This window comes from Leopardus geoffroyi, chromosome A1 (assembly GCF_018350155.1).
Source record: "Leopardus geoffroyi isolate Oge1 chromosome A1, O.geoffroyi_Oge1_pat1.0, whole genome shotgun sequence".
Taxonomy (NCBI): domain Eukaryota; kingdom Metazoa; phylum Chordata; class Mammalia; order Carnivora; family Felidae; genus Leopardus; species Leopardus geoffroyi.
In genome coordinates this window covers 100,762,948-100,789,078 of record NC_059326.1, presented here as the reverse complement: position 1 = coordinate 100,789,078, position 26,131 = coordinate 100,762,948, and the positions used below count along the sequence as shown (strand labels likewise).

Below are 26,131 nucleotides of genomic sequence, written 5' to 3'. Positions count from 1 at the left end.
AAAAAATTTACTGCCAATATTATCAAGCTAAAAACGAGATGCAACAGGAATGTTAATTTTGTGTCAAAGAAATGGTGGTATACTCCCACTGGAATTTTACTTACAGTTTTAATACTCAAGTTTTCCAATAGTATTGGGTTATTTGGTTGTTTAGGCCGTGTACCGCTTAAAGCAGTTTGCATAAGTTGTTCACGGGAGTGCACACAACAACTGGCAAACAGCAAGTACTCAGACATTTGTAAAATGAACCAGCGGGAAGGGAGACGAAACATGTCGTACCCAAACTTTGTACATCCTAATAGTTCAAACCTAAATGTCATTACCTACTACTACTTACATTCTAAAATGGCTTTCCAAAGTGAGCTCTGTAGAATACTAGTCTCCTTCAGTATTTCGGGAAAAAGACTGGTTCTATCATCAGGCAGGTCTGAAACTTATCACATACACATCACTCTCTGAGTCCTAAATAGCAGCGTGTTAAGCGCTGCACAAAGTTTTATAGGAAAAAAAACCTGGTTTAACTTTGTTAAACCCTACATTAACAAAACTCAATTGTCTAGATCTTCCTTTGTCATCCTACCACATACTAGCATTCTGAGGTATCAACATCTTGGAAAAGGGCATTCTAGAAAAAGACAGAAAAACTTTACTTCTTAAGGGTTTCACAGAAGTAAATAGCAGTTAACTGTTTCTTAAAAAGTATTAAGCTTAATGTTAAAATTAGGAACAGGAATATAAAACAGATTTTTTTGTTCCAGAGATAATTACCTTTTAATGTTTTTTTCTAAAGGTGTATGTATATACACAAACTCAGATTTGGTTTTCACAAAAATATTACACCATTATACCTATAGGTGTGTATCCTTTCCCGCAAAACAGTCAGTTGTAGGTACCTTTCTATGTCATGAAATGCTACTAATGTCATTTTTATTTATTTACTACATGGAATTCTATCCTACAGATAAACTATAATGCAGTTATTTTTTAATACTACAATCACTACTCGCTTTCTTATAATTTGCCAAGTACTATCACATACAATGAAATTTTATTCTTCAAATTGATTGTATATAATCTACTTTGCTTATCTTAATACGCACATTTTATGTTTTTAAGATTTTTTTTCTAATGTTTATTTTTGAGAGAGCCAGAATGCAAGCGGGGGAGGAGGAGAAAGAGAGGGAGACAAAATCCAAAGCAGACTCCAGGCTCTGAGCTGTCAGCATAGAGCCTGACGTGGGTCCCGAACCCATGAGCCGAACCCATGAGCCGTGAGATCATGACTTGAGCCAAAGTCAGAAGCTTAACCGACTGAGCCACACTGGTGCCCCTCAATAGGCACATTTTAAATGACAATTCCTATTTTACTAAGTGGTTTGTGTTTTTAAATTAGACAATAAAGGAACAGATTTGCATTTTGCTCTCCCTTCACATCAATCTTTCTACCATTATCACTTTCATCATTTCTTACAAGCCATGAAACTATCCTTCATCTTCATAATCCTTATGTTCATAGGGATGTATTATTTTTTAATTTTTTAAAAAAAGTTTTAAATTTTAGTTCCACTGTAGTTAACATACAGTGTTGGTACTACTTTCAGGCATACTACGCAGTGATTCAAGAGTTCTATACAGTACTCAGTGCTCATCAGGGTAAGTGCACTCTTAATCCCCATCACCTACTGCACTCCCTCCCCTCTCCTCCCCTCTGGTAACCATCAGTTTGTCCTCTATATTTAAGGGTCTGTTTCTTGGTTTTCCTCTCTCTCTTTTTTTCCTTTGCTCATTTGTTGTTTCTTAAATTCTACAGATAAATGAAACCATATTGCATTTCTTACCCTGAATGACTTACTTCATTTAGTAACATACTCTTTAGCTCCACCCATGTTGTTGCAAATGGCAAGATTTCATTTCCTTTTATGGCTAATATTCCATTTTATCCACACACAAACACATCTTGATCCATTCATCTATCCATGGATACTTGGGCTACTTCCATATTGTAAATAATGCTGCAATTAACACAGGGGTGCATGCATTCCCCTGAATAAATGTTTTTGTATTTTCTGGGCAAATACACGATAGGAAGATTCCTGGATTGTAGTAGCTCTCTTTTTAACTTTTTGAGGAACTTCCATACTGTTTTCCATAGTGGCTGCACCAGTTTGCATTCCCACCAACCGTGCAAAACGGTTCCTTTTTCTCTATATTCTTGCCAACACTTGTTTCTTAACTATTTGATTTTAGCTATTCGCACATATGTGAGGTGATATTTCACTGTAGTTTTAATCTGCATTTCCCTGATGATGAGTGCTGTTGAGCATCTTAAGACATATTTTAAATTAATGAATATTTGTAAATATTCACCAATTCAGAATTAAGGTCCGCAGGGTTGTAGATCTATAAAGGATGGATACAGAACAAAAACAGGAAAAGAATACAGGGAGAAGAGGGAACACAGGGAGAAGACCTGAAAAGAGGCGTGGGGAGAAAGAGACACATTTGGAAGAAGAAAGAAATGAAGATACAATGGAAAAGCTGACAAGTATCACACTCAACATGAGACAGTAGTTCTGCAGATTTGCTCCAAGGAAGGGTTACTAAAAAATTTAGAAGAATCGCTTAGGGTTTTAAGTTCTGAGTTACTGAAAACAAAACAAAATAAAGCAGGTTACACAAAATTGAGAGGAATAAAGTTAAAAACATTTCTCTTACTCTTAAAAACTGAGAACAAACTGAGGGTTGATGGGGGGGTGGGAGGGAGGGGAGGGTGGGTGATGGGTATTGAGGAGGGCACCTTTTGGGATGAGCATTGGGTGTTGTATGGAAGCCAATTTGACAATAAATTTCATATTTAAAAAAATAAAAATAAAAAATAAAAAAATGTTTTTGACAAAAAAAAATTTCTCTTGCTTGAAACTCAAACACAGGTGCTAATGATAACGAACAAAAGAACAGAAAGGTAGAAAGAGCCTGGGCTTTGATGACATTCATTTGTGGATTCAGCAAATATTTGTAAAGCATTTACTAACTGCATGTCATTTTCTGTTCTGAACACTCAGAATATATGAGAGAAAACTGTATTTTAGTAAGAGAAGACTGATCATGAATAAACACAGATTATATATACAGTATGTGACCAGTTGGCAGATGCTATGGAAAAAGGAGGGCAGAACGGTAGGTAGAGCAAATGAGATCAAGTGTGCAAGGTATTGTTGGGGGCAACTCAAAGAGAATAGGTTAGAATGAAGCCAATGATCAGAAAAGACTTCAATGGAAAGATGATACTTGAACATCTAAAGTTAAAAGAGGTAAGGGAATTACCACGCAGACATTTGAGAACAAAAGCTTTCTAGGCAACAGGAGAGGCCAGTGAGAAAACTCTAAGGTGGGAAAATGCCAGGGATCTTTGAGAAGCAGCAAAATGACGAGTGTGGCCTGGAGTAGTGTGATCAAGGGGCACAGGAGATAGAACAGATAAGAGTGAGCGGTGCAGGTCATATAAGGTTCTGCAGGCCATCATAAGGACTATGGCTTTTACAGAGTGACATGGGGAGCAAGAAACATGCTGTGATTTATATTTTAAGAGGATGGTTCTGACTGCTGTATTAAGAAAGAGCAGAGATTCAAGGATGGAAACAGAAACCAATTAAGAACCTACTGGAGTTAATTCCAGCATTTGGACTACTATAGTAGTAGTGAGAAATGGTTGTATTCCAGATTATCAGAAACTGGCAATAAGATTTTCAGAAAACTGGATAATCCTAAATACTTCCTGATAGGAAAGTGTAGATTAATTAATCTGTACTAACTGTTAAGGCCAAGCCAGTTGAGTTTTTAGGTTCTTGGACTGAACACAATCCTGATAACATTTAAGATAAGGAAAAATGCTTTTAATGCTTTCAGCAAGTCGCCCAAGGCCACACAAATACTTTACAGTGTGTAGTGAAATACAGGCTTCAACAGAGAAAGGATTCTAACTCCCTACACACTCTATCATGCTACTCTATACTTCTCTGTTTATATCTGCAGAAGTGTATCCTTACCTATGAAATAAAGTCAATATGCTCTTAACATAAAACGTGAAGCACTCTCAAGAAAACCAGGAGAGTGATCTTAGAGAAACTCTTATTAAAAGTACTTTCTGCTTACTTTAGTGAGTGTGGGGGGCCCAGGAGAGTCCCTTTCTTAACGACTCCCTCTCTCTTCCTGTATTTTAACACCAGATGTTCATCCTTTCATTCAAGACCAAAATCTAAATTTTCTGAGTTGAACAAACAAATAAATGCACAAATTTATTACCATAGTATATACAAAGAAAACTACTTCCCTGATCCACTAGATTAAAACTAGTTTAGGCATCCCATAGATAAGCCTGTTCTAATTTTTAAATTTTATGAAATGCTACAGAAAACTCCCTTTAGAAAAAGCATCCCAATTCCTCTGCTTCTTTATACCTATATTTTCTTTAGTCGTATTTTTTAATGCAAAATGAACTTTTCCCTCATAGTATATGGTTTCTTTTGTTTATTATTATTATTACTGCAATAGCCACTAGGGTAGCACTTAACAAGTAACATTTTTCACTAAAGAAACTGTTTTCAAATATCCACTAGATCAAATCCCAGTATTTCCTTACAACTCTCCTCAGTGTTTCATACCACATGATGTTATGGTAAGTACTAAGCAATGCATTCAAGTTGCGAGAAAGGTGAATGTAGAATCAAATTATATGTCCTTGGTACAATAAATCTTCATTAAGTCCCTTATCAAGCATGCCATCTGAAACATTTCAAATTTACTCATAGAAAAATAGGACTTGAAAGGTTTCTCAAAGGGTCATGGTTACACTTTCAGGAAGAACTAAGCGAAATCGAAGCAGAACATTATCTACCTTTACTCTTAAAAACATTTGGTCTGTGACCTCTTTCACAACAGAAACAATTCTAAAGCCTAACCTAAACTTCTCTGGACACAATTTAATCCTTTCCTGAGTAAATGCTTTTCTCACAGGCACAATCTCATCCTTTAAGACTTCTGTAATAATAAGTTGCATAGTCAGCTTTCTTACTGTAAATTGTTCAAACCTGACTGTACTGCAGCATTTTGTTAAAATGGAAACAATTTATTAATAAGACCCAAAAATAAAGTGACTTAAAAATAGTTTTAATAATAATGTGCACCCTGGAGATAGACACACTATTTCTTAAAATCTGTCCTATCCACCTCATCTACTGATTTTAAGCCAAAAGAGAAAATAAAGAATAAGCACATTCAATTAAAATAACAAGCAAAAAAACCCAATGAAATTAGAAAATTTCTATGTCTAGGTGATCACCAACTTACGTTCTAAAAGTTGGGCTTTAAGATAATTTCAAATTTTTTTTCTTAATTTTCAGCATAGCAAGGAAGGAATAAATGTTAAGATCCTGGGAGTAGGTTCCTCCTATCCGTAACTCATTTGGTCTGTGACATTGAAGACAACCCTTCAAAACTAAAGGAAACATGTCAAGTACTATGCAGTAAGGTAGGGCAAATGTATCAGACTTGAAGCATACAGTCAACTCAATAAATGACTCATACAATTGTGCACTCAAGTCAAAATCAATTATACAAAATTAAAGGAGGGAGCACAAACTTAATTTTTTATTGTGTTTAATAACATTCCTAGCCAAGTAATAATTCAATGGAACTATAGTGAGCCAAATTATCCAACAAAGAATGTGAATATGGGTAAAACTTCCTAGAACCTAAATAATACTAAATATTAAAAATCCAAATATTTTTTATCATTTCTTTCTTTCCATTCACAAGTTTCATGGTATCTTTTTACAAGCTTAGCCATTCCTTACTCCTAATGCAAAATACAGCTATGTTTTTAAAAATAGATCTTATTTTATTACAAAAAGTTTTTTTAAATGTTTATTCATTTTTGAGCAAGAGATACGTACACAGAGTGTAAGCAGGGGAGGGGCAAAGAGACAGGGAGACACAGAATCTGAAGCAGGTTCCAGGGTCTGAGCTGTCAGCACAGAGCCCGACACGGGGTTTGAAGTCACGAACCTCGAGATCATGACCTGAGCTGTAGTCAGACGCTTAGCCAAATGAGCCACCCAGGTGCCACAGAAATCTCTACACCTAACGTGGGGCTGGAACTATAACCCCACAATCAAGAGTTACATGCTCAACCAACTAAAGCAGCCAGGTGCCCCTATGATACATTAATTCTATCCCCAACTAACTAATGCCTTTATATTCCTGCTTACAACACAGGATACAAAAGTAGGTGTTATTTTATTAGACACACTATTTGCTAAATACTAATCCACTATGATGATTAATGAAAACAGAACACAGTATTGTGTTGTTGAAAGAAGTAATTTTCTTTTTTTTTTTTTTTTTAATTTTTTTTTTTTTTTTTCAACGTTTATTTATTTTTGGGACAGAGAGAGACAGAGCATGAACGGGGGAGGGGCAGAGAGAGAGGGAGACACAGAATCAGAAACAGGCTCCAGGCTCTGAGCCATCAGCCCAGAGCCTGACGCGGGGCTCGAACTCACGGACCGCGAGATCGTGACCTGGCTGAAGTCGGACGCTTAACCGACTGCGCCACCCAGGCGCCCCAGAAGTAATTTTCTTAATAAAAGTTTAAAGCACTCTTAGTAGAACCATGAAATAATACTGTGAAAAAAAACATTAAAATATAGTTGTGCCATATAATAGAATTAGACTTATTATTACTGAAATAAAAACATGACAGTAATAAAGCATAGCTGTCTACAATTACCTTTCAAGAGCTGCTCTCCGTTTTTCTACAAATTCAGTGGATGACGAGTCTTCTTTGCCCACTTTGACCTTGGTCATGCCTTTGAAAAAACACTCAATGAGACTCATGATAATTTTGTTATTTGAAACAGTTTTTTTATAGTCATTCCTTCATAATCTAAAATACACTTTAAATTTGATGTGATTAAAAAAAAAAGGGCTCCTAAACTTATAACCAGTATCATACTTTAGAGAAATTATAACTCATCATATATTAACATCTCATCTTGCTAAGTACGCATAACATGAAACCAGATAAAGCAGAGGGTGAGCTGTGTCTGCAGTTTTCTAAACTCTATTTGCGTTCCTTATCTGTTACATATTACACTCATGGTAAATTAAAATGTGTTTGCATTTCAATATGCATAAAGACATTCAAATTAGCAAATTTAAGCTCAATTACTATTTTCATTTCTTATGAGTAATAATTAAGGTTCTTTAGTTTGGGGACTAGAAAAATGGAGTATAATCCATGAGTGTGCTAAGTATTTTCCTTGTTGTAGAGTCTAAAAACATCTTGTTTATTTATTATAGCTAGTTTTGTAATAGCTGAAACAACAAACACTTCCATAAAAAATCATGTTAATCATTTCTGTACTGGCAATTTAAATTTTAACAATAATGTATCAAATTGACTATTTTTCTTTTTTCCTTGTGCTTTTTTCTTTCAGAATCAATTCTGTAGAAACGAAGTAATGACATATGCTACAACATGGATGAACTTTAAAGATACGCTATGAAAGCGGCGCCTGGGTGGCTCAGTCAGCTGAGTGTCTGACTCTCGGGTCACGATCCCAGGGTTGAGTCCCGCGTCAGGCTTGGTGGTCATGCTTTGTGCTGAGTGTGGAGCCTGCTTCAGGCTCATATGCATGTGTGCACACGCCCTCTCTCTCTCTCTCCTTCTCTCTCATCTCCCTTGCTTGTTACCTCTCTTAAAAGAAAAATACTATGTGAAGGAAACCTGTCACAAAGGCCCACTTATTTTCCTTTACATGAAACGTTCAGAATAGGTATATCTGGAGAGAAAGAAAATAAATTAAAGACTGCCTAGGCCTAGGGAGTTGGGGGAGTTAGAGGATGACGGGAAGTGCTAATAAAGAGGGGGCGCCTGGGTGGCTCAGTCGGTTAAGCATTTGACTTCAGATCAGGTCACGATCTCGCAGTCCGTGGGTTCAAGACACGTGGTGGGCTCTCTGCTGTCAGCACAGAAGCCACTCTGGATCCTCTCTCTCTCTGTCCCTCCCCTGCGCATGTGCACTTTTTCTCTCTAAAATAAATAAACATGAGGGGCATCTGGGTGGCTCAATCAGTTGGACATCCGACTTCTACTCAGGTCATGATCTAGCAGTTCATGACTTTGAGCCCCACGTCGGGCTGTGTGCTGACAGCTCAGAGCCTGGAGGCTGCTTTGGATTCTGCGTCTCCGTCTCTCTCTGCCCTTCCCTCGCTCATGCTCTGTCTCTCTCTCAAAAATGAATAAACATTAAAAAAATTTTTTTAATAAAAAATAAAATATTAAAAAATTTTATTTAAAAAGAAGATATTCTAAAATTGACTGTGGTGGTGTATGTACAACTCTGAATATACTAAAAGCCTTATATACCACATTGAATTATACACACTTTATTTTTTTTAAGTAAGCTCTACACCCAATGGGGTGCTTGAACTCACAACCCTAAGCTCAAGAGTCGCATGCTCTACCAACTGAGCCAGCCAGACACCCCAAATTACACACTTTAAATGGATAAATCATATGGCATTTAAATTACATCTCAACAAAGCTATTAAAAATAGATTATGTAAAACCATGTAATTCTTATTCAGGCTAGTACATCTGGTAAATAAACATATCATCTATGAATGTTTTGCCTAACATAATTAATTCTTCTGAAATACAAGTTTGAAAAAGAAAACTCAAACACCTAAAATTATCTGCCATGAATGGGCCACTAAAAGTGCGGTGTTACTGATATAACATATTGTTTCCCTCAAAAAAAATCTTACTGCTATGAAGTTCTTTACATTTTACCTTTAAGGATTTTCTGTTCATGCTACTTCATGCTACTGTTCATGCTAGAGGTAACTATTAAGGGCCATCAGAGCAAATAAACACTTACTCTAACCAATTAACTCCTAAAACTTTTCAACTTTGTTGTTCTTTTCTAAAAGCTTAGTGAAACAGTGGTTTTCAGTTAACTAATCTTACAAACAGGTTAACTGTGGGCTAATGAAAAGACTCCTGTTCTTTCAGGGGCAGTTCTAACTTTTCAGCAAAGACAACAAATTACAATTCCTTTTCTCCTGACTCCACTTTAAGTGTTTGTTAGTTGAAAAACACTGGCTGTATACTTAAGAGGGCCTCCCATATATCAACAGTTTTGTGGACAACCTATTCACTTTTTAAATTTTTATTTTATTAAGTTTATTTATTTTGAGACAGAGACAGAGCGCACTTGCGAGCCAGTTGGGGAGGGGCAGAGAGGAGGGGGCAGAATCCCAAGCAAGCTCCGTGCTGCCAGCACAGAGCCTGACACAGGGCTCAAACCCAGACAAACTGTGAAACCAGGACCTAAACTGAAACCAAGAGTCAGACACTTAACCAACTGAGTTTTGTTTTGTTTTTTAAAAAACTGGTAAGACAATCTGAAAAAATGACTGCTTCTGTATTTGCTTGGCTGCCAGGAAGTTCACAACAAATTTGTTACCCACCTTTAGTAATTACCTTTAGTAATTGTTCAGACTTTACATGCACATTTTAAAGAAACTATTTAACTTGGTTTCATCTTACTGTTTGACTATGGTTATTTTTCCTGCTAATTTCTTTCTTTAGATATATATACACATATCTATATAGGTATAGATATGTATATGTGTATATGTATACACACATGCAAGCATACATATACACATGTGCACACGTATATGCACATGTACACATATGTGCGTGTGCATGCACATACGTGTGTGCATACATATATATTTTTAGCTGCATTATATATGTAGTTGCCTCAAGTCGTTCCTGGAATAAAGTAGTATATAAATAAATATAGCACACGACAGGTTATGTAACCTCGATGAACCTTACCTTCCTTACCTATTACATAAGGACAACACTAAGTTAACTTCATAAAGTTGTTGTGAAGGTTAAATGAATCTCCTGGAAATTATTTAGCACAGTAACTTTCAATAAATGTTAATTATGCCTATAATTTAATTGATAACCTTACAATGTAATGGGCAATCTTGGCCACGTGTATGCATAATACAAACATAACCGTGTGACTGTCCCCTAATAACCTTTTGAAGCCTGTGAGAATCAACATCAGAAAAGGATGCTCTTAAGATTTAGTTTCTAACTTCTATTTTAAATTTACACATACTATTTATTATGCTGTAACAATTTGTGGAAGGTTGAAGATCATTAAGGCAAAATATTAGCTTAAAACAATTAACCTGGACATTAAAATTTACTTTTTCAAAAAAATTCTTTTTGCTCATTGTTTATAAACTGGATTAGCATGTTAGCCAGCAAAATGAGAAAAATAATTTATTTTTCCTCTTTTGATATATAAAAATAGTTGCACAACCTAATCAAAGAAAAAAAGGTAATAAATAATTTGTGATACAGGAAACTTAAGATCCATATAAATAGTAGGATGCCAGAAGATACCACTGCCAAAGTTTTAAAGATAAGAGAAATAAGATTATGAAGTAGGTCAGCAGTTCCCAAAATACAGTCAGAATACAAGAAAGGTTTCTGAGATCCTTTTTCAGACAGGTGTCGGGGAAGGGTGTACCAAAAAGCCTATTTTCATAATAATACTACACTATTGTCTTTTTTACTCTCATTCTTCTAGGAAAGCTCAGCAGAATTTTACAAAGGTTATATGGTGTGTTATATCACAAGAGATTGAATGCAGAAGCAGATATAAGAACATAGCTATTTTCTATTAAGCCAGATATCAGAGATTTGGAAAACTAAAACAAACAAAAAGCAAGCCACTCTTGTCACTTAAACTTACACTGCCTTACAAAAATTTAATTTATTGATATTCTTAATTTTTTAAAGTTTTTTTAAAGTAGACTCTACCCACAACGTGGGGCTTGAACTCACAACCCCGAGATCAAGAGTCACATGCTCTACCAACTGAACTAGCCAGGTGCCCCTACAAAGTTTTTTATAATAAAAAAACTCAGAGAATATAATAAATGCATTTAAATATGTCAGGTTTTAAAGTCATAAAAGATACCAACAGAAGTGCTCTTCAAACAAAATGTTTTTAAAAAGTAAAAAAAATTTAAAGATCAGCAAAATTCAATTTGAATATTTTCACAATAAATTGAAAACACTGAGAAAAGAAGCACAAAATTTTAAGAGATGACATATATTTTAATGGGACAATGTAAGTTGTCCTCTTTTGAAATTTTCTGCATATTTTTTTTTTTTTAAAGCTCTACACCCAAAATGGGGTTTGAACTCCCGACCCTGTGGTCAAGAGTTGCACGCTCTGCCAAGAGAACCAACAGGTGCTTGCTCCCTTCTACAGATATTTAACTAAGCCTTTATTACTTGTATAGGTAGAAATGTTTTTAAGCATTAAATTGAGGTATGGAATATACTAACATGATACCTCTTATAAGATCTGGACTGGATCAAATCTTCTTTTTGGACAATGAATAGCTGAAACCCAAATACTTTCATTCCTTAGAATAATGTTAATATGCTACCAATATTAAGTATCTTCTGAATGTTACTTAGTAAAATGTTAGGGTTTGATTGTCTTCAACTTGGCAAATTCAGACCCAATATTTAACATCGTTATATAAATCAAATCCTAAATTGATCCTATATAAATAAAAATCCTAAGAGGTTAGAAAATAAAAGTATGAGCTTATACATTCTTAATTGACAAATGATTATCATAAATGGAATGTTTATTAAATTCAGTATTGCCAGACACTATAATTTATCCTGATAATAAATGATCATGGTAGCCTAATAATCTAGGTAGTTTAAAACTGAACTAGTAGCAGTAACTTTTTTTTTTTTTTTTAATTCATACTTACCTACTATACTCTTTTCTGGAGCTGGTGGCACAATATAACCAACATGTAAATACTTGCTTGCTAATTTGCTATGCAAACCGAGAAAGTCACTGAATCTTCTTTTAACTGAAAATTCACTCTTACTGAACATGGAAAGAGAAGTCTACAAGTGAAGAAGAGGCATTTTAAATTTTGAATACTAAGCAATTCTTCAGAAGTTAGCATCACATAAACCTGTGAACATATGTATACCTACACACACGTTTTACTTTGCAAAAGACCACAGGGTAGCTAACTAATGTGGAATACACATTTCTAACCAAAAAAAAAAAAATTCCTACATTATTATACGTTGTGTTCTGTGCTTTGTTTTGTTTTGTTTTTACAGAGACTTAAAAGGACAAAATGTTTGCTTTATCCTATCCTTGACTCATCTCATCAACTCTAATTACATTTAGGTCAATGACTCTTAAATCTTTACCGCTGGCCCAGATCTCCTCTGAGCTTCAGTCCAATATATCAAAATGCCCAAGGGACACTTCCACTTAAATCTGACTATCACCTCAAGTTCACCACATCTCCTGCTGGAACATAATCTCCATGTGGGAAGGGCACGTGTCTGTACTGTTTCCTATTATAAACTCTTGTGCTTGGAAACGAGCCAGACCCCACGATTAAGTGTTTAATAAATATCTGTTCAATGAATTAACAAATTCTTTACCCCCATCCAAAAACTGTGTTGCTCCCTCTGTGTTGCCTTTTCTCTGAGATCACTCTGACACAACCACAGAGATCCTCTAGTCGGTAACTTAGGCATCTCTCTTTCACTCTGCACATCTAAGCTCTACTGATTCTACTCCCTACACAACTCAGGAAGCCATTATTTTGTTCATCCCCAGAATCTACTCTTTAGTATAAAATATTACTTCTCACAGCTAGGAATGCTGCAGATCCTCTTTGTCTCTTTTAAGATCTGAAGGTCTACAATCCTTTAGAAATGACAATGGAATTAACTGGAAATCTTGACCTATACTTTGCCCTCCCAAATTAGGAATCGGAGAGATCTTTCTAAAAGAAAAATTTAATTGTGCCACACTCTTGCTTGAATCTCTTCAGTTGCTCTCCATTATACTCAGGATGAACCCAAGTTCCTTCATGTGGCTGCTGGTAATACAGGGAGGCTACTGCCGAACAATTCAATCAGGTACCATGTCTTGCAGATCCCAGAAAGCACACTATTTTCTGGAGGTCTGGCCTTTACAAAAGCAAATCGCTTTGCCTGGAGCAAGCATTCTTCTCCTTTCTCCAAGAACCTCTCTCGCCCATCATTTTCCCCTATCTTTGTCTAGATTAGGTTCCTCCCTACATACAAAATGCAAAATACTTTACCTCTACTTTACAGAATACTGTACTTAACAAACCACAACTCATGTAACTACTTATGTGAAATCTTCACTGGATGGTAACCTGTGTAAAGACAGGATGTTGTAATCTCATACTACACATGGTAAGGGCTTACTACTTCTCTGAAGGAGCAAAGGCTTACCTTTGTTGTTACTCTATATGCCATGTAAGCATTCATGCCATCACCTACAAGAAAAGTCAAACAATACTATTAAAAATAATAAGCTTAACACACACACAAAGGTAACTATGTGAAGTAATTCGTTGACTGACTTGATTGTGGTAATGTATTATTGTATACATATATTAAATGTGTACATATATTAAATCAGCATCCTGTATACCTTAAATATATACGATCATTTGTTAATTATAATTTAATAAAGCTGAAAAAAGTAAAATGAGTAAAAAAGTAAAATTTAGAGTAAAAAGCCCCAGAAGCTTAAAAATGAAAGTACCATTTTAATACTGTTAACACTGCACTTAAGAAAAACAGCATATTAACAACCAAGGTACTTATCAAAAAGAACGAAATTAAAGTGTACTAAATATTGACTCACCGACTTTCTCCGGATCTGATACACCAATTTCTATGTCAAAAACATCTCCATTTGCTTCTTCTTCAATCTAGAAAAGATAACTTTTTTGATGTTAAAGATTCCAATTTAGATTACTGTTTTAACACTAATAACTTTAATTTTCACGATCTTTTATTAGGGTCAGTGTCAAAACAATTTAAAAAGCCATTCGGCATTCCATTTCTGAAAAACAAAAGCTTTCATATTTCCTGACAATATTAAAAAAAAACACACACACACACATGTGCACACATTCACAACACACACGTACAGAAACTAGGAAAAGGATAATCTGGAGAAGTTACAGAAAGCCTGTGTTCTCACACCTCCACAGATTTAGTCTTCTGGAAGAGTACTGTGGAAGTTTTCTTTGTTCTATATACAGAATCTTGAGATTCACATTATTAAACTAACACCTTAATGATTTTTAATACTAGCACTTTCTGAAGTTGTCTCTAGTCTTTAATGACCAGGAGGAAGTAGCCATTACTTTTGCCCGTAGCACACTACCTATCAGTAGAAATAATTACACTAGAATCTTCAGCACCATGATTTGTCTAATAACCCAGTAAACACACATTCTTCCTGAAGACAACGAAAGGACTATAAAGCAGTAAGTGGGAAAAATGGTAACCGCATGAGACTGCAGGGAAGCACTTTTTAATGCCATTGTAAATAAGCAATCTAGGAGCAGCTCTGCAGGCAAGACTGGTTATTCTCAAGAAGAAAGCACAGAAATTTGTTAAATCTTGCAAATATTTTAGAGTAATATTAATAACCTAAAATTACCTAAAAGTTAGTTTTTCTAACCATAACCCTTTTTTCCCCAAAGTTGTCTTCTTGTACAGATTTTTAAAAAACTAAACCTTATTTGACTTGTAAGGTCAAGTATATAAATCAGAAACCCTAAAAAAATAGCTCAGAAACTTCCACAAACACCACCCTTACACGCTTGTAGGCCCTCTTGTGCTTCCTCTCCACTCACAACCCACTCTGCACCCTGCCAACGTAACCACTAACATTTACTGCAGGATTCATCAAATAAAATTACTCAAAAGATCACTTTATTAAAGTTTTCAAAGCACTTTCAAACATTTTCTCATTTGACCAACAAAGAAACCCTGAGTCATACATTACCATCATGAGATCACAAATGACAAAATCCTTAAGAAGGAAAGTAATGTGCCCAAGTCATTGGGTTAAAAAGTGATGAGGAGGGGCGCCTGGGTGGCGCAGTCGGTTGAGCATCCGACTTCAGCCAGGTCACGATCTCGCGGTCCGTGAGTTCAAGCCCCGCGTCAGGCTCTGGGCTGATGGCTCAGAGCCTGGAGCCTGTTTCCGATTCTGTGTCTCCCTCTCTCTGCCCCTCCCCCGTTCATGCTCTGTCTCTCTCTGTCCCAAAAATAAATAAACGTTGAAAAAAAAAAAAAAAAAGTGATGAGGATAAGATTAGAAGCCACATCAGTTGACTTCTTTAGTGCAATACGTTTTTCCCCAAATGCTGAAATGGCTTTGATTAGAGACGCCTCACAAGAGAGTGATGCTGAGCAGGGAACAAAAAGCTTACTATTTACATTTCAATCTAGAATAGAAACATTTTCCCATACCTCCTCCCTGGATCTATCAAAGATCACAGGAGCAGATATACTCTTTGATTCCATTCTGGGAGCAATGAGTGTAGTAGGGGTCACAGGTGTAACTGCAGGAGAAGGCTCTGAGGAGAGGATAGGTTCCCTTTCTGGACTATCCAGAGAAACTTCTTCTGTGGCTTCTAGATACAAATGAAACAAGTTACTTACTTAAGGACAGTGATAACAAACCCCTGCAGTCTACATTGCAGTTAATGAGTCATGAAAAATAGTTTTATACTACTCACAAATATCAAAATAATGGCATTTAAAAATGGTTGTTATAATTTAATGAATCATTCCTTAAATGTTTATCAAAACTTTAAAACCAATAGTGACTGCGTTGATTTCAGGAAGAATTAAAGTAGGTCAGCTTAATTATCTAAACTAGTGGTAAGAATAAAGCTAGAAGGAAAGCAATGATGTGGATAATTCCACATTCATTTATGTTTGGGTTTATCATACATCTTATACTTGGGGTAACTTACCTTTCAAAATCTTTTATTCAAACTAACATTACGATTACTTTACAAACAAAAATTTTATGGTCACAGACTGCCCAGAAATATCCCAAATGGGATTAAAAATCCGTTATGGAAAATCCACAAAGTTAGTGATCTAAAGCAATTAACTGCTAAAGATTACTGGATATTAGTTGAATACACAAATATGACACAAAGCAAACAGCTGTTTAGGTTTTAATTTAAAATGCTCATTCACTTGAAAAAATCTAAAATTAAACATAATTAAAACCAAATCAAATCAATAAACTGTCTACAAACTAGGTAACACTGTGTTAAATGCAATGGATAAACACAAAGAAATGTAAAGTATCATACCTGCCCTCAAGGAGTTTATAATCTAGTTGGGAAAACAAGACACAAGCATGTGGAATGTTAAATAATAATAAAAGACAAATAACAGGCAAGAGAAAAATAAAAAAGAATGTTACAAGAAAGACATTTAACTGGTATATGAACTACAGAACAAACACTACCATTTGAGATGAGACAACACGTTAGGGTGGGGAAAATCAGCAGCAGTTTATGAAACTGATCTGGATGCATAGAGAAAAAATGGGTGAAGAAATCTAGGAAAATGAAACAATAGCATAAAGAAAAAGCAAAACCAGAAAAATGAAAATTACATTCAGTGGCTATAATGAAAACCACAGTTCGGTGGGATTATAGAGAATTGATAACAGGAGAAGAAGGCAGGGCTGTAAGGGGAACAGAATCAGACCAGCGGTTTCTAACCTGAGGTTCTTAGATTCCCAGAAGTTTGGGAAGGTAGAAATGGCAGTCAGTGATCCTGAAATACGGTAAATAATGTTAAGATTTACATTTAAATGTGAACAGGGTAAACAGGTCAACATTTTATCAATCTATTCTTACTGGTTTTCTCATGTTGATGAGACCCTCACTGACTCAGCTCTCTTGATATTTTTACATTAAAAATAAAAAGAATAACCAAAATCATACTAACCAGAGGAAGGAAGATAGACTGTAGATGTAAAATACACAGACAATAAATGACCCTGATAGAACGACTAAAAGCTTACACGCGGCTTCAGGCTGTTAACGCTGCTAGTATTTATTCAATTTCTAAGAAATGAAACCAATGAGCAATAAAAGAAAGTAAGAAAGCAGTGTAGCGTAGGTAGGCGGTGTGAGATCCATTATCTACAGACAAGCCAAACAGCAAGCAGCAAACAAAAGAGATAAATAAAAAGAAATCTAAAATTCTCTGAAAGAGGTACTGCTACGCGCAACAAATCCAGAGACAAAAAAAGGGAAAGGCATATAAACTTTATTGATGTATCAGGACAGATACAGTAACTTTAATTTTTCAATCACAGTTTACTTCACTGATACCAGATTCTGTGTTCTTTCCAAGGACTCTGAGTAGCTGTTTCATAAATAGTAGGTAACCTCAAAATAAGAAAAGCTAACTATGATCTACTTAAGTAGCTGATACGGAGAAGGAAAATGGATACAGAAAGAAAGAGATTAGACTTAGCACATTAACTACCATATAGTCAGTCTGCTTTAGTCTTCTCATGACTGTACTACAACAAATTCACATAACTTAATTTAAACCAGAACTTAATTTAAACCTGTGGAGATGCCCCACAGGTTTTAAGCATAAAGATTAACTTCTCCTTGGAAGAGATACTTTGAGGACAAATATAGATTGATTATGTCAATGTCAGAGAAGTAATTTCATTCGTATCATAGATACCAGAGAATTTTTTAAACAAAGGAATACTCATTAAACTTACAATTGGTGTCATAAATGAAATAAGCTAACGACCCTGGCAAAAACAAGATTTAAAAGTATAGCACAATTTCAACACAGGTAATTTGCTCACCCTCAGTTATTCCTCTACGACAATGTCTTGAAGTATGTGCAGTGAAGCTTAGTCTGAAGGATGTAACAAATGGTGGAGAGGCTTATAGTCAACCACATTTGGTGAATGCTCTCCAAGTAAACTAGCAACAGTAACATGTCACACTTACAACCTTTTTCTGGTACCACCCCTGACATAAAAGTACCTGAAATGCTCCCCAAAACATCTTAGCAGAGTACCTATAGTATCTAATCTTTTCATGGTTTTAAAATCAAAATGGCTAGATCACTAGAGCAATATTTATATTCTCTCCCTGATGTAGGGGAAATAAACTAAGTACATGTTCTTTTAGTAATGAACAATAGTTTTCATCACCCTGATGACACAGGCTCCTCTCTGTTATGGTTCCAAGAACCACACCTGCTTAAAGGCATTAAGATGGAAGTGTATAGATAGTATTAATCCTTTCACATAAAAATGATCAGATTAGGAGTGTCTGGATGGCTCAGTAGGTTAAGCACCGGACTCTTGATTCCGGCTCCGGTCATTATCTCAGGGTTTGAGAGATGGAACCCCACAATGGGCTCTGCGCTGACGGTGTGAAGACTGCTTGGGATTCTCTCCCTCCCTCCCTCCCTCTCCCTCTCTCTCTCTCTCTCTCTCTCTCTCTCTGCCTCTCCCCTCCTCGAGCTGTCTTTCTCTCTCTCAAAATAAATAAATAAACTTTAAAAAAAAGATCAGATTAGAAATCTAATGATGTCATTTTGAAATACAGCTGAGTTTAAGACAAAAGATTAAGTACAAAAAGTATTTTTGTTCGGGGGCACCTGGGTGGTTCAGATGGTTAAGCGTCCAACTTCGGCTCAGATCATGATCTCACGGTTGGTGAGTTCGAGCCCCGCGTCAGGCTCTGGGCTGACACCTCAGAGACTGGAGCCTGCTTTGGATTCTATGTCTCCCTCTCTCTCTCTCTCTCTCTGCCCCTCCCTTGCTCACACACTGTCTCTAAAAAAAAAATAAACATTTTTAAACATTTAAAAAATTCTTAACAAAGTGTTTATGTTCTGACAGAGAGAGAGAGAGAAAGAGAGAGAGTCAGTCAGTCAGGGAGGGGCAGCGATACAGGGAGACAGGCTCTGTGTTGTCAGAGCAGAGGCGGAAACAGGGCTCAAACCCATGAACTGTGAGATCATGATCTGAGCCAAAGTTGAACATTCAACTGACTGAGCCCCCCAGACGCCTCTCTCTCTTTTTTTAAAACAAACATTAACACTGACCATCACTGAATCACAATATTTAGTATAGATTGCTAGGTAGAGCAGAACACAAAAAAGATTTTTCTAATTAAGCTAAGTGGGCAAATATCAACGTATACTCCTCATCTGGAAACTGATCAGTTGTGGATACTGGTTTAAAAAAAAAAAAAAAAAAACAACCCTCACATAGTTCTGGCGTTAGAACTTTCAGCGTATTCTTTACGTATGAGTTTTGAGACTTCTGAAAGGGTCCATTATAAAACAGATAATCCAAAACTTCCATGTAAAACCCTCTATTGGGGGAATACACACTTTATTTTTTTATTTTTAAAAAATATTTGGGGTGTGCCAGGTTTTTTTTTTTTAATCTTTATTAAATGTTTTTTAATGTTTCTCTATTTTTGAGAGAGAGAGAGAGAGACAGAGTGTGAGCAGGGGAGGGGCAGAGAGAGGGAGGGAGACATAGAACTCTAAGCAGGTTCCAGGCTCTGAGCTGTCAGCACAAAGCCTGACACAGGACTTGAACTTACGGACCTCAAGATCATGACCTGAGGCAAAGGTGGGAAGCTTAACCGACTGAGCCACCCGGGCGCCCTAGGAATACATACTTTAAATTAGCACCCACTTAGAAGAGAAAGGACTCATGTCTTTTATTTTAAAACATAAATGCCATGAAAAAACTTTAAAGGATGCCTGGGAAAAAGTCTGTAAAAGAAAACAAAAAGAAATATTATGACTTTGGTTAACTGTCATTTTACTATAAGTTGTTAGGTAGCTACTAAATAAATGAATAAATAAATGGGAAATATTATTGGTATTTGGTATGGTATTTTAAATTTTCTGACATGTTAAAATACACGAATTCATCTGTAGTAAAAATTTTTCATAAAACTAATCAAGAAGGAATATATATGGACCTTTGAGATGGAGAAGTGGTTTTTTTTATGTTTATTATTATTTTTTTGATAGAGAGAGAGAACACACATGCGCTTGCAAGGAGGGGAGGGTCAGAGAGAGGGAGACACAGAACCCAAAGCAGGCTCCAGTTGGCTCAAACTCACAAACCACGAGATCACAGCCTGAGCTGAATGTGGACAGTTAACCAACTGAGCCATCCAGGTGTCCCAAGACGTAAAATTTTATCTTCAAAGACACTGATGTAAAAAATACAGAATGGCTCAAATATGCAACTACTGTTAAAGCTGAGGACATGTTGTTAAATTTTAACTCAACGAAAACCAGTTCAGGTAAATCAAGCCATTAAACAAAGATCTACTACTTTAATTTTTTTGTCATTAATCTTAAACAGATTCTGCCTTTTAATATCCAAGCATTAACTTTTGCCTAAGTTTTAATGTTAAAGCAGGTAACTGTTTTGAAGAGAATCCAATTTTTTAAGATTTTATTTTTAAATCATTTCTATACCCAACCCCAAGATAAAGAGTCATATGGCTCCAACTGAGCCAGCCAGGTGCCCCAAGAATCCAATTATTTTAAATTTTTTTTTTTTTAACGTTTTATTTATTTTTGAGACAGAGAGAGGCAGAGCATGAACGGGGGAGGGTCAGAGAGAGAGGGAGACACAGAATCGGAAGCAGGCTCCAGGCTCTGGGCCACCATCAGCCCAGAGCCCGACGCGGGGCTCGAACTCACGGACCGTGAGATCGTGACCTGAGCTGAAGTCGGACGCTTAACCGAATGAGCCACCCAGGCGCCCCATGAATCCAATTATTTTAAAGGCAGGACCACACCAAATCCTGCCCCTGTATCAAAAATAAATACCACAACCAACAATTTACTCATCCACAAGTGAATCAAAACAGAACTATGGTAAATACTAAAGTATTTTATTGAAACAAATATATTTGAAATAATTTTAAAATCGAGTTTAATTTTGCTTGTGTTAACCTGTAAGTAATGAAGACGACAATTACCGCTATTTGTCAAAGTATGAATGCCACAATCATTAGTTTTTTTGAGTCAAAACATAAAATTATAATATGTGATTTACTTTCAAATGCTTCAAACAAGAAAGGATCACATGTTTGCTTCTCTCAACAGTCTGTATTTTTCACAAAGCGATCTAACTGGAACTAACTGGAAATTTCCCATCTTTCCAAGGTGTTAACAAGAAGAGCTACCACTAATACCTTACACGAAATCTCAGTTTTGCGTTACAGAGTATCATGTAACAGGATATATGCTACAATTGACTATTACTAAAAAAATAAAAATATTTATAATTACCTGCAAAAAGATCTTCCCTGTCATCATCTAGGACAACCTCTGCAGGCTTCCGACCATTGGAGTTTGTACTAACATCTTCTGCAGGAAGACTAGCTGGTTCTGGAGATGATGGACTTGACTGTTAAAAAAATAACAATAGATAATGAATTAGCATGTTTAGCTGTTATAATTATGACTCTATACATTATAGAAATAGAACATTCTCTTGATAAAAAGTGAAGAACAAGAACAGCTATTTATCCTACCTCCTCTGAGAGTACGAATGAACCAAAAACACATTTTTATTCATTTTCCTTAACAAAAACTCATTTAAGATTTTTTAAAAAATCTTTTTTGATCATCCTTTTAGAGATACTAATTTATCATGTTGACTTATAATTAACAAAAAATACTTTACAGTCACATATAATATTATATAAGAGCAAAAATCAGATCTTGAAAACATGTTGCATGAATAAAAAGTTCAAAGCATTCCTTTAACGCAAGAGAAAGGTTTAGTATTAATTGAATTAAGAGTAAAATTATTCTAAAATTCTATGGTTTCAAACGAAAAATAAGCTCTCTTCCCAAACATTTACATCTCAAATGAGCATAGGGACTGTTTTTGAACTTCTTAACCTTAAAGTACAAGGACCACCAAAATAGAATCTAGACTGTGAAGGTTTTAGCTTTATTGTAGCTTTTTCCTAACAGTTAAAACCAATACTCCTTTTTAAAATCATCACATAAAAAGTGTGTATGTCAAAAGTGCACTAGATATTTTCACAAACCGAACACACTTGTGTAACCAGCACAGGATCAAGAAAGAGAACCCCAGAAGCTCTACTTCCATTCTTTACTCTCCACCCCCCCAAGCTTCAACCAGCATGGATTAGTTTCCACTGTTGTTCTTCATAAAACTGGAACCATAGAGAATATATTCTTTAGCGTTTTGTTTTCTTTTAATGTTATGTATTCAAGATACTTCCATAGTAACAGATTACTCATTCTTGCTGCTGCAAAATATTCCATTGTGTAAATATACCTCAATTGATCCATTCTATTACCGATGGGACATGTGGATAGTCTTCACTTTCATACTACCATCAATAATCCTGTATGAACCTCCAGTGTATGTATGTTTTAACAAACACGGGATCGAATTTCTGCTTTGTATGTATGAGTAGAATAGTTAGACCACATGGTAGGTGAATATCCTGATTTAGAAGATATCATTAAACAATCTTCCAAAGTGGTTACACAATTTACACTCCCACCAGCAGCACATGAAAATATCAATTGCTCCACATCCTTTTCAACATTTTGATATATTCCATCATTTTCCATGTTAACTATTATGGCAACATAAAGAGTATCTTATTGTGGTTTGAATTTGCATTTTCCTGAGGAATAATGACATTCAGCAATTTTTCACATGTTAAATGGCCATTTGAATATCCTTTTTTGTGAAGTCTCCAAGTATTTTGCCCATTTTGCTGTTTTTCTTAGTGACTTGTAGTTCTTTTTAAAAAATGTTTATTTTTTTATTTTGAGACAAAGAGCAAGCAGGAGGGATACAGAGAGAGACAGAGACAGAGAGAGAGAGAGAGAGAGAGAGAAAGAGAGAATCCCAAGGAGGCTACACCCTGTCAGCAGAGCCTGATGCGGGCCTTGATCCCTCGAAAGGGTAAGATCATGACCTGAGCCAAAATCAAGAGTTGGACACTCAGTCACATGAGCCACTCAGGTGCCCCTCTCATTAGATTTTTAAGTAAACTATCCCCTATGGCATAAGGACATTTCTTTACAGCTTTCAAAATCAGTTTCAATTATTTACTGAATTTAAAGGGGAGGCTCTCTTTTCCCTCAGGAACTCATTCTTACAGCCTCAAACTCTCACATAGGTGGGCCTCCATTTACCTTAGCAATTTTACTTGAAGGAATTTAAAAACAACTAAGCTTATACATTTTTCTTGTGGAAGATGTTCCTGGCAATCTCAACCTCATCTCTAGCTAAGTCTGATTAGGTTAATGGCCTACATGCTCCTACAGAATATCTACTTCTCCTATCATAATTTCTCTTACCACATTATAATTATTAACTGTTTATAGATTATGACTATCTTCTTTTGTTTACTACTTTTTCATTCAATTCCTGGCTGTGCTCAATGACTGTCTGTTAACTGAGTTCTTTTTTGTTGTTGTTGTTAAATGAATTCTAAGAAAACAATTATAAATATGCCTCAGAAGTGGCCACAAGTTTGTCAATGAGATTACCTACAATACTGAACATTTTGAAATAGCTTAAATCACACCTACATAAAAATGTAGCATAGTAGTTCCAACAACCATTCATGATAAAAACTCACAACAAACTAAAACCACAGGGAACTTATTCACGTTGAGAAAGAACAGCTACAAAAAACATACATCAAAATATTTTGAAGTAAGATCCACACCCATCGTGGGGCTTGAACTCAAAATCCCAAGAACAAGAGTCACATGCTCTACTCACTGAGCCAGCCAGGCAGCCCCTACATCAAACTTAATGGTGGGAAACTAAAAGCTTTCCCACAAAGATCAGTAATAAGACAAGGATGTCACCTTTTACCACTGCTTTTCAACATTGTACTTTAAGTCCCTGCTAATGCAATAAAACAAGAAAAGGAAATGAAAGGTATACAAATTGATAAGGAAAAAATAAAATTGTCTTTGTTCACAGATGACATAATCATCTAAATAGAAAATCCAAAAGACAAAACTTTCCAGAACTAATAAGCAATTATAGCAAACTTGCAGCATACAAGGTTAGTACAAAAAATTTAATCACTTTCCTAAATAGTATCAATGAACAAACTGAATTTGAAGTTAAGAACAATACTACTGAGGGGTGCCTGGGTGGCTCAGTCAGTTAAGCGTCTTTTGATTTTGGCTCAGGTCATGATCTCACAGTTCTCACGAGTTTAAGCCCCATGTCAGGCTCTGCGCTGATAGTACAGAGCCCACTTAGGATTCTCTCTCCTCTCTCTGCTCCTACTGGGCTCATATACTCTTTCTCTCTCAAAATAAATAAGTAAAACATAAAAAAAGAGAAGAGAAGAGAGAGAAGAGAAGAGAAGAGAAGAGAGAAGAAAAGAAAAGGAGGGAAGGGAAGGGAAGGGAAGGGAAGGGAAGGGAAAGGAAAGGAAAGGAAAGGAAAGGAAAGGAAAGGAAAGGAAAGGAAAGGAAAGGAAAGGAAAGCCTGGGTGGCTCAGTTAGTTAAGTGTCTGACTCTTGGTTTCAGCTCAGGTCATGATCTCATGGTATGTGAGATCAAGCCCCACACTGGATTCTGCCCTGACGGTACACAGCCCACTTGGGATTCTCTCTCTCCCCCCTCCTCCACTCACACACATACTTTCTCTCAAAATAAATATTAAAAAAATAAAATAAAAACAATACTATTTACATTAGCACCCACCCAAAACTTATGTATAAATCTAATAAAATATGTACAAGACCTATATGAGGAAAACTCCAAAACTATGATGAATGAAATCAAAGAAGAGTTATATAAATGGAGACATTCCATATTCATGAATAGGAACACTAAATAATTTCAAGATGTCAGTTCTTCCCAACTTGACATATAAATCTGATGCAATCCCAGTCAAATTTCCAGCAGGTTACTTTGTGGATTATCAGTAAAATGATACTAAAGTTTATATAGAGAGACAAAAGACCCAGAATAGCTAAAAAAAATACTGAAGAAGAACAAAATTGGAGGACTGAAGCTACCTGACTTTGAGCTTATTGTACTCAACACAATGAGATATTGATGAAAGAAGAGATGAATGAAACAGAAAAGTCCCAAAATAGATCCACATATATACAGCCAACTGATCTTTGACAAAGGAACAAAGGTAATGCAAGAGAGAAAAAAAATAGTTTCTTCAACATATAGTGTTGGCATAACTAAACATTCATATGTAAAAATATGAATCTACACATAGGCCTTACACCCTACACAAAAGTCAACTCAAAATGAGTCATAAACCTAATTGTAAAGCACAAAAGTATAAAATTCCTAGAAGGTAACAGGAGAAAATCTAGGCGATCTTGGATTTGGCAGTGAGTTTTTAGATACAATAACAAAAGGCATAAGCCTTTAAAGGCATATGCCATTAAAGAAAGAATTGATAAGACAGGCGGCTCAGTTGGTTGAGTGATCTCAACTCAGGATTTGATCTCAGAGTCCTGAGTTCAAGCCCTGCATTAGGCTCTGCACTGGGCATAAAACCTATATAAATAAATACATACATAGATAAAATTTACAAAAGAAAGAATGGATAAGACAAACTTCATTAAAATTAAAACTTCCTTTAGGGCAACTGGGTGGCTCAGTCAGTTAAGCATCTGACACTTCATTTCCACTGAGAGGTCATGATCTCACTGTCCCGTGAGATTGAGCCCCCCCGCCCCAACGTCAGGCTCTGCGCTAACAGCACGAAGCCTGCTTGGGATTCTGTCTCCCCTCCCCTGCTCATGCTCTCTCTCTCTCAAAATAAATAAACTTTAAAAAATTAAACTAGGGGCACCTGGGTGGCTCAGTCGGTTAAGCAACCAACTTTGGCTCAGGTCATGAACTCACGGTTCATGAGTTCATGAGGCTCTGTTCAAGTTCATGAGTTCAAGCCAGGCTCTGTGCTGAAAGCTAGGAGCCTGGAGCCTGATTTGGATTCTGTGTCTCTCTCTCTCTCTCTCTGTCCTTCCCCTGTTCATGTGCGCCCATGCTCTGTCTCTCTCACTCTCTCTCTCTCCAAAAATAAACACTAAAAA

General features: G+C 36.0%; 1 protein-coding gene across 2 annotated transcripts in view; it reads right to left on the bottom strand.

Annotated features, from left to right (window-relative positions):
* Nucleotides 1-26,131, bottom strand: part of SNX2 (sorting nexin 2) — a 56,944-nt gene that overhangs the window by 15,442 nt on the left and 15,371 nt on the right. For both annotated transcript variants that reach the window (XM_045486925.1, XM_045486932.1), the window contains exons 2-7: nucleotides 21,335-21,452; nucleotides 15,461-15,624; nucleotides 13,836-13,902; nucleotides 13,418-13,461; nucleotides 11,893-12,034; nucleotides 6,788-6,866 (exon numbers count right to left, since the gene is read on the bottom strand). In XM_045486925.1, the coding sequence (XP_045342881.1) occupies nucleotides 6,788-6,866; nucleotides 11,893-12,034; nucleotides 13,418-13,461; nucleotides 13,836-13,902; nucleotides 15,461-15,624; nucleotides 21,335-21,452 (614 nt within the window). The remainder of the gene's footprint in view (nucleotides 1-6,787; nucleotides 6,867-11,892; nucleotides 12,035-13,417; nucleotides 13,462-13,835; nucleotides 13,903-15,460; nucleotides 15,625-21,334; nucleotides 21,453-26,131) is intronic.